Raw genomic sequence first — 13,258 nt, 5'->3', positions numbered from 1 at the left:
GTATCAAGTGCAAGTGAAGCTCTTATAAACAATTCTATAAATTTAATCGGGTTACACAAAACAAAGAAACGTATATATGTATATGAATATATATATACCTACTGATATATATCATATTTTGTGCTTTTTTCGTTTTTTTTTTTTTTTTTTTTTGTCATAAGTAATTAATAATGTTCATCATATCTGAGGGTCTGTCGGTGTCGCCTTGTTTGGCTACCAAAACAACCAACCCGCAACAGAAGCCCCTTTCAACCCCAGCAGCAGTAGCCATGATTGTTAATGGCGGCGCTGTCGTTGTTGAACCTTCGCCACAAAGGCCAACAGCAATGACAGCAGCAGCAGCAACAGCAGTAGAGACAACGGATTATTATGGATTGTCAGTTATTATGATGAGTCATGTCTGCTCGTATTGGTAAACAAAGGTGCGTATAAAGAAGGTGAACGGCAATTGGCGTTGCCAAGCCACAAGCAAATGAAACAGAGACAGCTTTTTACTGGGTGTTGTCATTGGGTACATTAAGACTTTTATATAACTTTTCCATATAGTAAATATAAATATGATAAATAGACAAATAACTAACTTTGACTTATAATTAATATTATTATTATTTTATTATTATTTTAAATTCGCAATTATATTTATTGTCTATATCTATATAATCTGTGACTGTACTTTTAGGCCATGTATAGTTAGATGATCGACAGTGCGTATGAATAATAATTAATCTTTTACTTTATGCGATAAGGTTACACGACAATTACAAACCGAATTTGTTCTTTAATCTCTAAGATCTACAATCCTATAACAACTCAAGAACTTATATTATCATAAATGAAACTTAAAAACAAGTTTCACTTCTAATGCATAGGTAAACTAAGTATAAAATCCCTTACATTAATTCGAAATGCTTTTTTCTAAAAGCCTATTCTTTCAAATTCCTACTATTGATATGATATACGTAGCTATACCATAATTAAATGAGGCAAAATACGGATAGAACGGAAAATTGAGCTGATAAAGTGCAGTCGGAAGAACTAAGGGAAATGCGGACATCCTCAAAGCTGACGGTCTGTATAGCCTAGTTGACTAATTTTCTGTTAACTTAATACTGATATTGTCAATAAACTGAGCAAACTTTGCTCAACTTCTATGTTAGCTCAGTGAGGCATCATTCCTAGCAGCTGAACGCTGATACAATCGAGTAACTCATGTGCATATATTCCCGCTAAAGGCTGGTAGTGGTAGCTGTGGGGATATCTTTGCGTGCTTTAGATGATTAATGGCCAGAGAGAGTCGAGCAGGTTAATAGAAATTGCTTGAACTCAATTTACTTTCACCAAACCGAACACCGCCAACCATAATAGCAACAACAAACGCCATTACAAAATTTTCATTTTTATTTGATTGAACCACGCCACGAGGCCTTGGCCATTATGGGTGGGTTGGTGTTCTTCAGTGGTGGTTGCAGCCCCGGACATGGATTTAATGAAAAAGTAAAAGAATGAACCAAACTGAACATTTTGTTGCTGTTCCCAATTTTCAGTTATAAGTAATTAAAACTATGGCGCGCCTTTGTTGGCACTTTTGGCGTTTAATTTCCTTGGAGTTCTTTATCAGCCGACCCAAAAGCAACAACAAAATGAAAACAATACTAAAAACGAATGGTAAAAACAAGTCAAGCAATTGCGTATGGCATATATATGTATATGTATATATACTTTTCGTATACACATGCATATATATATTTATAAAATTTATAAATTAAGTTTCTTATAGTCTGATCGCCGATACTGTCAAAGTCGAAGAAGTGCTGATAACTGAGTTTTCGTTTTCATTTCGCTGAGCGCCAAGCACTTGAAACTGCATGGACAAGTTGAAGGGTGGCCAAGTGTGATTCTTGGAAAGATACAAGTCTATATATACTATATACTGTATACTATATACCGTTGTATATACGTAGCTGCTTTCAGGGCTGTTGGTCAGAAAACCCCATGCAAGATCCGAGCACCATAAATTCCTTAGTTTGTGCCGCCAATAAGTCTTGTGTCTTATGGCCATAAATTTGGGCTTCAATATTTTAAGCTAGGCGGCTTGTGTCATCAATGTTGGGGTATTAATTGCACGACTTACACATCGACTGGCTGGCCGGTCTCGCCTTTCGGAACCAGAGTATGACAGAGAATGGCGCTCCCCGGACCTCTGCAGTTTTTCCGAGAGTTGATCGTAATGTTGAATTCATGTTGCGCCATTTGTAACCACTTCAGAGTTGTTGGCCAGGGGGAGTAACGGATGAGGGCTGTCAGCTTGTCAGCTTTTGAGTTACATTTTGCATTTGTTATTAATCACCATGTTGATATTCTGCGACACGATCCAGCCACATATCTTGAATATGCCTCAAGTGTGGCTACTTTAAACAGGCAAACTATTAGATACTTTTGTTTTGGCTGTGCCTTTTAAGATTTACCCAGTGATTTATGTTAGCCCAAGTCGAAACAATTAAATTTTATCGGGCACTGCCAGTGTAGGCGATATGAGACTTATGCATTACACACGTAGAATTTCTATTGAGCATAAAGAAATTTGCAAGCAATTGAAGCGATATAAAAGTAGAAACTTAGCCAGTTCATTTTTCATCCAATTTAATTTATGTGTGCGCCCTTCCCTCGCTCTGCTACGCATTGCTCTACTCTCTAGTGGGCATGTTTAAGGCCGTCATATATCTGTGTGCTTTATGGCTGCAACTATAAACAATTTATGATATTGTCAAGACCCGGATTTGGCTTATGCACGTAAATTTACCTTACGTTAAGCATACAAAAGATCTTTCTGTAGATACATTGTGCTATAGTTGAATTCAGCAAGACTGCAAATTGGTTTCAGAACACTCCGGTTGAAGACCAAAATGGAAATCACATCAAAATTTTCTTTTCGCAGAGAAAATTTTTACTAATAGAAATAGAAAAAAGAACTAAATCCTTAGAAACAGTCTTAATTTGGTAATATTAAAATAGTTGATTATTAAATTTAGGAATATTTCTATTTAGTTCTTCTTCCTAAGGTGACAGTTGTTTTAGAACCGAAATGCTGGTTGGCTTTTGTTTTCTTCAATTTCTTTTCTTTTTGCTTTTGGTTTAATTTATTCTATAAAGATTAAAGTTTATCGGCAATGGACTAGCAATAAATGTGTACGAATAATTAGTACATGCATATGAATTTCAAATTTGTGTATAAGTAGGAATATGAATTATTGTTAATATGGTTTACTGTTAACTGTTAATGTTGACTTACAATAAATCTTGTTGATAAGCTCAGAAATGAATATGAAATGAATGATTGCCATTTGTATTAATATCAATGCGGTTTAGATACTTTCGTAAAATATTTACGAATATTAATAACAACAAGCGGCTAACTTAGTTAAAAACTATTTTGTAATTCCATTAAGCCTGATACTTAACCACGTGTAATGGTCGTGCGTACTACAGCACGAGCTTGAGTTTATGGTTGCTATAAAAGTGGTATGTGCATGTGCTCATATGCCCGACACACAGCGCTTGTTGTTGTCAATTGTCAGTTGTTACAACACTTGAGACATTCATGAAGTGGAGCAGAGCTGCCCACAACTCTGCCTGCGCCCCCATGCTGGACAGGTGCCTACAGTCAGGCCAGCTTGTGGAGCAGAGTGTTGACTAACTTGGCATACGGTTTATGAGTTTGCCAGAAAAGTGTTTTACGACTGCAATTAGAAAATGGGCCTGAATTGCACAATCGACAGAAGGCTGCCTGCACTCGAATCGAAATACGAAATGGGCGGGAGGAGGAGCTGGAATTGGAGCCGTGTCCATTAAGTACCCATATTACAAGTGCCTGGGCTGGCTTTTGATTTGATTTTGGCTGAGCACGCATGCGCAATTTGTATCTATAAGATACTTATCGCTGACAACGCTGACGTTGTCGCTGTGGCCTGTTGTTGTTTGTTATACACTCGCACACACACACACACGCACACTCTCACACAGGTACGCACACACACATACACTTGCAGGCTTATCGCTGGGCGATAAGATAACCAATACCTGAGCACGAATACAACGATAGCTGTAACAAGAGCGCTGCAATAGTATAGAAATAAATCATAACTTACACGCACACACACAGCGACTCACACGCATACAGATATATAGCCATCTATGTGCTATATGCTATATACAACGCGGAGAAGCGCTGCAAACTGCGGCTGTGTGTGTGTTTTATAATTGGGCGCTGTGGTAAAGGTGCTAAACGGAGCAGGCACCGCCGCAATGCGTTGCGTCCAAGTCGAAGTCGACATCGGTGTTGGTATCGGTGCTGTCGGTGTCGCTGTCGTTGTCGGTGTTGTCGTCGCCATCAGTCCAGGTTCGACTTGATTTGGAAAAAAGTAGCACTTATTATTATTATTAAATGCCGCGCGGGAAACAACGAAAAACGCTCTACGGATACCAAAAGCCCGCACTTCTAATTTCGCCCCCACGACAATTGCGCAGAACTTTTGACCAAAGTTCGAATTGTGGTTAACATTTGATGGACACATTTTCCAGACGCGCGCGCTTTTCTAACAGGTGTTTCTGCAACATAGAATAAGAAAAGAGAACACTTACGCGTGTTTGTGATAATTTTTTAAAAACAAAGAAATCAAGTGATAAAAGCGCAACTTAGATAAAACTAAACAACAATCGACGAGAAAGCGAAAAGCAAAAACAACGAACATTTTGATGGTCTGCAACAGTGTTGATATAGTCGGTATCAAGATGCAGCTGAAGGTTCGTATAAAGGCGACAAAAAATAAAAAAAAAAAAGTTTTTTTAAAATCAAGTTAAAAAAATTAAATATATATAAAGAATGACCACATAAATAATAAATTTTCCCATACATAATTAAGTCCCCAACAGTGCATATCGCTCTCGAAATAAAGCCTAATTTTCTTTAAAAATCGATATATTTTAAATATTTTATTGTCAATTTAATTTGAAATCTACAATCAACTTTAAAAATTAAGTGAAATAAAATTTAATGTACCAAAAAAAATTGTTCATCTAAAATCCAAATATACTTTAACAAGGCATCCGTAGACTTAAGAGCAGCCATAAAAAGATTCCACAGGTTTCTCACATCGGTTCATTATATAGATAATCAACAGATGAGCCGCAGCATGAGCTATAAACTTTTTATGTCATCGTCATAAATAAATTCAATTGTGCGTTAAACCTAATGAGTTGAATGTAGTTCCCAAGTAGCTATTGTATATGTCCATCACAGTTTATAAAACTTGTTGTCCATACTAAATTATATAAATAATATATGGATATCATTCAGGAGTATTTTTTGTTCCTTTTCTCAATCGAATTTAACCGTTTAGTTTACTTTATAACAGAAGCAGCAAAGGCAGACAGATTTTTTTCTTCCATTTTTTTTTTTTTTTTTTTTTTTTTTTTTTAGACGCAGAGACAATTGTCAGTGCGATAAGCCAAATTGATTTATAATGAATGACTCATCAGGCTGCTTGCAGGCAGATCCACAAATGCGACGTTTGGTATGCACGTTCACAAAGCGAAACGAGTTTATTAGTTAGCTGCAATGTCTGTGAAACTAGAATACAATATATATGATCATTAAATGTGCAAGATTTCTTAAAATTTTAAAGTGGAGACTGCTGAAGAACTGCTCTTAAAATCAGTTCGTCAGGAAAATCGAGTCATCTAAGAAAGACTTTAGGTATTATTATAAGATGAGCGAGTATTAAACCGTCGCCTATGCAAAATTTAACCATTAAATAGTTTTTTTTTGTGTGTGTCTCGAAATGCATTTAAAAAGTCAAATGTGGAAAGATGTTTTATCTTTATGAGGCCAAGAGCGAAATTGGCGTTAAAATACCTAAAAAAAAAAAAAGAAAACACGCACGCATCGAAAAAAAGGAGAGCGGAAAAGTGGACCTAGCTCCGAGCTCGGCACAGCACGCGCAGTTGTTTCATTCATGAAAAAGGTCAACCTTATATATATATATATTAGTATTAGGCCTAATGTAATGTGAAATTTATGTGAATCTTATCGCCTTGCATTGAGCTCGGAGCCAGACAAGGGATGAGCCCATCCTCAGATGTGGAAGTGAAATGCCTGATGAATGAAATAATTGTCAACCCTTAGTGCCATGGGGGTTGCCTCTAATCTGCAGCGGAAGTGCTGCAGCGTCAGCCAATCGCAATCGAGGACCAGTTAACAGTTGGTCAATGGCGGCATCGGCGGCAACAATTGATTGCGATAGTCGATGCAGGGCAGGGTTAGATACTCGCACTGAGATAGTTTTATTAGACACGCGTCGCCAGTTGACAGTTGACGTTGAGGCCTGATAAGCTCAAGGGTCAAAGCGGCTTATGCCATTTGCTACAGTTGACGGCATTTTAATGGAGTTGTAAATGCAGCTGGCATCAGCGCACATCTTATCGGCTGAACTAAGTAAAAAGTCTTTATATTGAATTAGAAACAGGCATTGCAGAAGGCCCTTTAATTAATAGTTATTTACCTCGCAAATTGAATCGTAGCGCAAAGCTCTTGTCTTTTGCCACGCCCCTACCCAACGAAAGCGAAAAGAGGTGCGACTATGCATAAAGCCAATATCTTTTGTTTATATAGATAAAAAAAAAACATTGTAGGTGTGACTGCACAGATTTCATTCATAAATGCGTATCCGCACCCATGACGAACTCTTGACGAAAGCCAAGCAAATACTCGCCGATCCACATGCCACTTAAGTTATGTATCTCCATGTCTGTCCCTGTCTATCGATGACGTAGCCGATCAAGGCAAGCTGACCTCTCAGTTCCAGCCGCAGCCGCAGCCGCAGCAGAAGCAGAAGCAGCAGTTTGAACAGCTGATTGTGTATGCTGATAGCAGTTAACGGATAAGATATTGTCGTTTGGTAGCAGTATCTTAACTAAACTTTCTGTTTCATATGTATGCACACACATTGTACTACATAAGCGCAAACATTGGCACGTGAATATAGCATATCGGCCGCGGGTATCATATCGTACATCCTAGATTATAACAATCACGTTTCTATTATGTTATCTCTATATAAGATTCATTGAACTTTTCGCATATTTTCATTTATACTTTAAACAAAAAATAGTTTTCATTATTGTACAGTGTGGAGTTTTTGATTATTATTTATATATATGACACATATTTATTTAATATTTATTTTGAGAACCAATTTTTCATTTTAATAAGTCGACAACGAGACTTTGATACCCTGAACTTTTTCGTTGACTATGAGTCATATTGGAAAACGACCTTAACTCAACCTAAATCGATCATGTCTGTCACATAAAACGCAATTCGCATTTATTTATGTGGAATTTCTTAAATAAATTTGTTGAAAATGTGTTCATTCGACTGCGTTTGCATATTTACTTAAGAAAGATTTATCACATCATTTTTAATCAATTAAATAAAAATAAAATAAAATAAAATAAATAGAAATTATCAAGATTAAACTTATTTATCTGCACTCAGTTATTAATCCGCTCAACAAACTCTATATTTTAGTTGGAAATATTATTGCAGGCTATATGTATACTCCAACAATATTATTTTATTTTAGTTTAAAAAAATAAAGCAAGTTACAATGATTTCTATTTTCAATGATAATATACAACCATACAACATTTTTATGATTATATTATTTTCATTTAAGACAGACACATATCATAAGTAACTGTGAAATTATTAGCAATTATTTGCACAATGATGTTTTAATTTGAACACCACGTTTATGTACAGACAACCTTAAATGATATTCACATATATATATACATGTATGTATATGTTTATATATATAGATCATTTAGTGTTCTTAGTGTACTTGGGACCCGAAGCGACATAAAAACGCGCCTAAAAGCTTTGAAATTTTATGGAACTCGTTAAGAGCGAGGAGTGAAGCACAGTGAGGCCCGCAAAGCACCGTCATGAATCAGGTGACAATGACGATCGCCAGGTGTTGACATTCAGCGCTGCCACCCCCACCAAATGAGGTCATAAACCAAGCAAACTGACGTACGTTAAGATCCGAGTAACGGGTTTTATTTTTTATAGTTTTCATGTAAAACTTGGTTTTCTTTATTTTTTATTTTTGACGCGAAAATGTTAAATTTTATTTCCGGCCCAGACCGAAAACGAAACCGAGTTCTGGGAGTAAACAAAAAAAAAAAAACCAAAGCGTGTTGCATTGCAATTGGGAAAAGTGTGTGGCGTTTGCTGTGTTGTATGTGGTCTGTGTTGGCACAACGCCGATGAGTAGGCAGACAGCAAACAGAGAGGTTCAAGCGGAGGCCCGGAGAGTGCAAGTCGGTCCGCAGTTGTAGTCGCATTTTGTATTTTATGATTTGTAGGCGACAAATTGAGCTGTGAGCCGCGAGCGGAGCTGAGCTGAACTGAGCTGGGCGGCACCTTTAAACATTTGCCATTGTTTGCTTTGGGTTCGAGTTGGTGCTCTTGGGTTTTGGTTTTTTGCGCTTGTTTGACTTATTGTGGCGGAAATAGAGGCGGCCGGCCAAGTTCGCATTGTGTGGCCGGAACTGGAGCCACACTTTTGACATCAAGCTGTCAACAGGTTGCTCATTCATCATTTGCTCTTTGGTCATTGCAGATGGAAACGCAGGCAACGCCGCAGCAACAGCAGCAGCAACAGCAACCACAGCAACTACAGCAGCAACAGCAACAAGTACTGAGCAAGCAACAGCTGCAGTTGCTGGATAAAATTAAAATTGAGTCCAGCAACGGCAACGATCCGCAGACCAACAGCGTGCTGGAGGATCAGCAGGAGCCGCAGCAGCAGCCACCAACAGCAGTTGGTGTTCTGGCACAAGCGAACAGCCAATCTAGTGAATCGGATGAGCAGCAGCAACAGCAACAGCAGCAGCAGCAACAACACCAACAACAACAGCAGCAGCCACAGCAGTATGTCGTAGCCCCACGATCGCAACAGAGACGTATCCTAACTACAGCCGGAACACTGTAAGTAAGCAATAGTTTATCATTTATGGAACCTTGTTAAAGTGAAATTTCTTTCCACCTGCAGCGAGTTGAACGAGACGCGGGAGAGTGAACACAGCACCAACAACAGCAACAGCGCCAGCTCGGAAACCCACATTGAGTATCAGCGCGGATCGCATCACTCACCACATTATATTCAAATGGCACCTCGGAACGTTGCCGAGATGGCTGAACAGGTGGCCAATGCGCCACCCGGCACGCTCTACGCCTATCCCTCGGGCCAGATTATTTGCAGCAACGACGACGTGGCGCCGATCAAAATAGAGACAATCGACAAGAGCGATGTCTCCGGCGAGCAGCAACAGCAGCAGCAGCAACAACATGCGCACCAACAGCAGCAGCAGTGCCCTACACCAAATGGAGTGATTTACGGCGATGGGCTTAGTGTCAGCGAGGCTGCACTGCAGCATCATCACCAGCAGCAACAGCAACAGCACCAGCAGCAGCAGCAGCAACATCAACAGCAGCAGCATCAACAAGCTGTGGCCGCTGCCGCGGCAGCTGCTGCTGTCGGACATTCACACGTGCGCTATGTGACTGAGGACGGACGTTTTGCCACCGCTAGCGGTGATGCAGACGCGCCTGGTGCGAGTCTGTACTATGATGCGCCCGTTGTGGATGCCAGCGTGCAGGCGAATGAATCGAAAACCTATGCGGACCTGGGCAACGCCTATGCCTTTCCGCCAAACTCGACGTACGCCAGCAACAGCTACGCGGCTACACTGCAGCAGGGCAACACCATTTACAGTGTGCCGGGCGCAGCGCAGTTTATAACGAAAGCCGATCCCAACTTAAATCCGTTGAGGCAAACGGCAGCCGGGCCGTATCAGACGATATCTTTCGTTGATGGCACGAACGCCACAGACGGCGGTCTTTGGACAACCACCGGGGCCGAGTATCAAAACGTATCATTTGTAAGTAAAGCACCTAGAAATAGACACCGATTTTAGCTAAATACCCTGACCAACCTTCAGTCGAATTATCCTGCGCAGGTTATTGATGACTACACCACGGCCAATATGAGCGGTGGTCATTGGGCGCCAGCTGGCAGCATTAGCAACTACGACCCCACCATGTCGGCGAGCAGTGCCACGCCCCCCACATCGCTCGCACTGCAGGAGATCAAGTGCGAGACCTGCCAGATACCCTTCATTCGCAAGGGCTCGGACTGGCCCAATTGTCCGAATTGCACCAGCTATGGCCGTGCGCAGCCGGTTCGCCATCTACCACAGCGCCAAAAGCCAAAAGCAGCAGCCGCGCCAAACAATCGTCGCAGTGGCGTCGTCTGCGCCAACTGTCAAACCAACTCTACGACGCTTTGGCGACGCAACAATGAAGGCAACCCCGTCTGCAATGCCTGCGGCCTCTATTACAAGCTGCACAATATGAACCGCCCGCTCTCCATGAAGAAGGAGGGCATACAGAAGCGCAAGCGAAAGCCAAAGAACAATGGAGTACCTCAGCCCCATCGAGCGCTGCCAAGTAAGTATATTCTGATTGGTTATTCTCATCCATCACAGTGTGGTGTGAGTTAAGCACAATACGATTAAACATATAATAAATAATTGTTGGCTATAAATGAATGACTAATTAAGTAAGTAGACGAGAGAAAGAGAAAGATAATGTAAATTTAATACACATACATATAATATAATCATGTACGTCCGTCCATGAAGTATCTGACCAAATCTTTATTAAGCTTTAATATTTCGACTTCAGTTTTGTTTGAAACTATCAACAATCATAATTAATTATGTATTTATATTATTTCATTCATTTCTAATTATGACCGATTTGATCATTTTGCACAGGCATGCAACAGGGAGTTAATCTATTGGTTAGTGGCGGCCCGCTCTATCCATCTCAGGTGGGATTGTTGAGTAGCCAACACAATGGCAGTCCCGAGCTACATGATATGTCCACAACTGGCCCCGCCGGCCGAGCCAATGTGGTGGCCATAGCGTTACCTCCAGTTTCAACATCGGATGGCACTTTAAACATGTCCCGGCACCATGTGACTAGTGAGAGCCACTCACCTTACAGCCAGCAGCAGCAGCAGCAGCAGCAGCAGCAGCAGCAGCAGCAGCAACAACAACAACAACAACAGCAACAGCAGCAACAACAGCAGCAACAGCAGCAACAGCCTCCGGCTCAGAGCCAATCGCCGCATCTGCCCAATTCGAGCACATTGAATCGGCAGATAGCTCAGTCGTAAGTTAAATTGATGCAAGTCCAGCAGATTTTTTATTTTTAAACAATATTATTCGTTCCACAGGGTTCCTCCAATTGAAAGTGGGCGCAGCTCTAATAGCGAGCTGACTCCAAGTGTCATAACACGCACAGGTCTGCCGGAGCGCTCATCGAATAACTAAGCCATACAGTTTAAGCTATAGTAAACTTTACCAAAATGTCAAAATTGACCAATTATTTATGTAAGCCTAGTTTAGTCAAGAGATGCCCAAGTCCCAGTTCAAAGACATTGCAAATGGTGGATTCAATTCGAGAAAAGAAGTTTAGTTCCCAATGTAGTTCTATTCCATATTCAGAATGAGTAGTTAATTAAAAATACCTTTTACTTAAGGATCCTTTAGATTATTGAGTTGACGTTTTTTAGATTTTGTCAGCTCAATTATGAGTAGTTCCTTTAATAAATAGTTCAATCAAAATAATATTGACAATTTTAGATAATATGAAAATGGATAGGACCGACTTGTTTTATTGGCTGTTCGAGCTTAAGTAAATACTTAATTGTTTTCTTCCATTCGTGCTCAATTTTATAAAAGAGACTTGAAACAGAAAGCGAACTAGTTCCAATTAATTAAATGGGTATGTGAACTTTTAAATGAATGAACTTTACTTTCAGTCAGTTGTAAACTTGTTATATTAACTTGTTTCTAATTGGAATAATCTTGCCATTTGTAAGGCAACAAGTCCTTTGTCTTCCGCCGCCTTAGCTAACTACTTGCTGCAAATTGTTCGAAATGATTTGTGGACACTACTTAGGGTCTATTACATGCCAACAATATTATATTTGTATAATGCGTATTTGAATGGAGCATAAAACTGTAGAGCTAATTTAGTACAGAACTATAAAAATGTCTTCGATTTTGTATATACCTAAGATCTACTTTTTACATTAATAAATAAGTTGTAAACGCAGGACACTCAAGAGTTTGATGACTCTACTCTTCGCTGGATAGCCTGTTATTTTTCATTGTCAACAATTTGGCAGCTCGCCAAATTGATCCAAATTAATTTTAATGACCTCCACAGCGGAGCGGAGCACAGCGGACCATAAAATCTTAACAAGTAAAAAGGCAGCAAAGAAAGCCAAGCACTGAGCCCTCGCGCTGGCCATGGCTGAGCCCCAGTCGCTCGGGCTCTCGGGCTCTCGGACTGTGTCTAAATAGCGATTTGGTGTCATCGCTTAAAAGCCTGTCCGCCGCGGAGTAACGCCACCGCCAAGTGGCGCTGCCTTTGAAGTGTCGTCGATGGTATGGCAAAAATTCCTGGCCGATTGCGAACCGAGCAAGCTTGGTATAATATTAACGCCTTGATGTGATCATGGACTGTGGATCGTGGATCGTGGATCGCTCTCAGTTGCAGTTCCAATTCCAGTTCCAGTCGTTGCCTTTGTCTGATTTTCTTTGGCCTTTGGTCGTCTTCGTTGCCTCGCCTCTCTGTTCCCTTCTCATATCATTTTTGTTTTTTCTTTTTTGGCGTACGCTCGATCAATTAGGCAAACTTGTTTTACGACCGCTTTTATTAGCGTTCGCTGGCCGGCGCTCCACGTATCTTAAGCCCCGGCTCTGGCCGGAGCTGCACGACTGGGACTGGCGACTCGAGGGAAGACGGCGAATGTGTGCGAATGCGAGTGCTTGAATGAGTAATGAGACGGACGAGAGACCGCAATGCGCAGTAGCGGCACCAGCACCGACTCTTGCAGCGACTCTTTCGGAATGTGTCTGCCCAAATTATGCGCTTTGCAGCGTTGTGCAAGTGCAGCGGCTTGGTATTGGTGGGCCCGACAGAAGAAGCTATTTGTTACCCCTGAGTGGGAGTTGCGAAACACTTTGCTAAAACAGTCAGAGGGGCTTCTATCGTAGCTCAGCTGAGTGTATCTCTGATGTAACCAAGATAAGGCTAAACACTTCAAACAAAGACTAA

At 40.6% G+C, this 13,258-nt stretch overlaps 1 protein-coding gene across 3 annotated transcripts; it reads left to right on the top strand.

Moving 5' to 3' along the window:
• The first annotated feature begins 284 nt into the window (after positions 1-284).
• GATAe (endoderm-specific GATA factor) lies at positions 285-12,260 on the top strand. 3 transcript variants are annotated; one of them, XM_089464185.1, is made up of 6 exons: positions 285-422; positions 8,685-9,052; positions 9,117-10,005; positions 10,066-10,573; positions 10,903-11,302; positions 11,367-12,260. In XM_089464185.1, the coding sequence occupies exons 2-6, from the start codon at positions 8,685-8,687 to the stop codon at positions 11,461-11,463; spliced, it is 2,262 nt and encodes a 753-aa protein (XP_089320311.1). In that variant the 5' UTR covers positions 285-422; the 3' UTR covers positions 11,464-12,260. The 3 variants fall into 3 exon arrangements, with proteins under 3 accessions (XP_089320311.1, XP_089320309.1, XP_089320304.1); XM_089464183.1 differs by lacking the exon at positions 285-422 and adding an exon at positions 4,255-4,800 and having other exon boundaries at positions 10,084-10,573; XM_089464178.1 differs by lacking the exon at positions 285-422 and adding an exon at positions 4,255-4,800.
• Positions 12,261-13,258: the final 998 nt, after the last annotated feature.

The sequence above is a fragment of the Drosophila arizonae genome, chromosome 2 (genome assembly GCF_054131065.1).
Source record: "Drosophila arizonae isolate 15081-1271.41 chromosome 2, UAZ_ARI_1.0, whole genome shotgun sequence".
NCBI classification, from domain to species: domain Eukaryota; kingdom Metazoa; phylum Arthropoda; class Insecta; order Diptera; family Drosophilidae; genus Drosophila; species Drosophila arizonae.
Note: the sequence above shows the minus strand (reverse complement) of the source record. Positions and strands in the feature narration are given on the sequence as shown.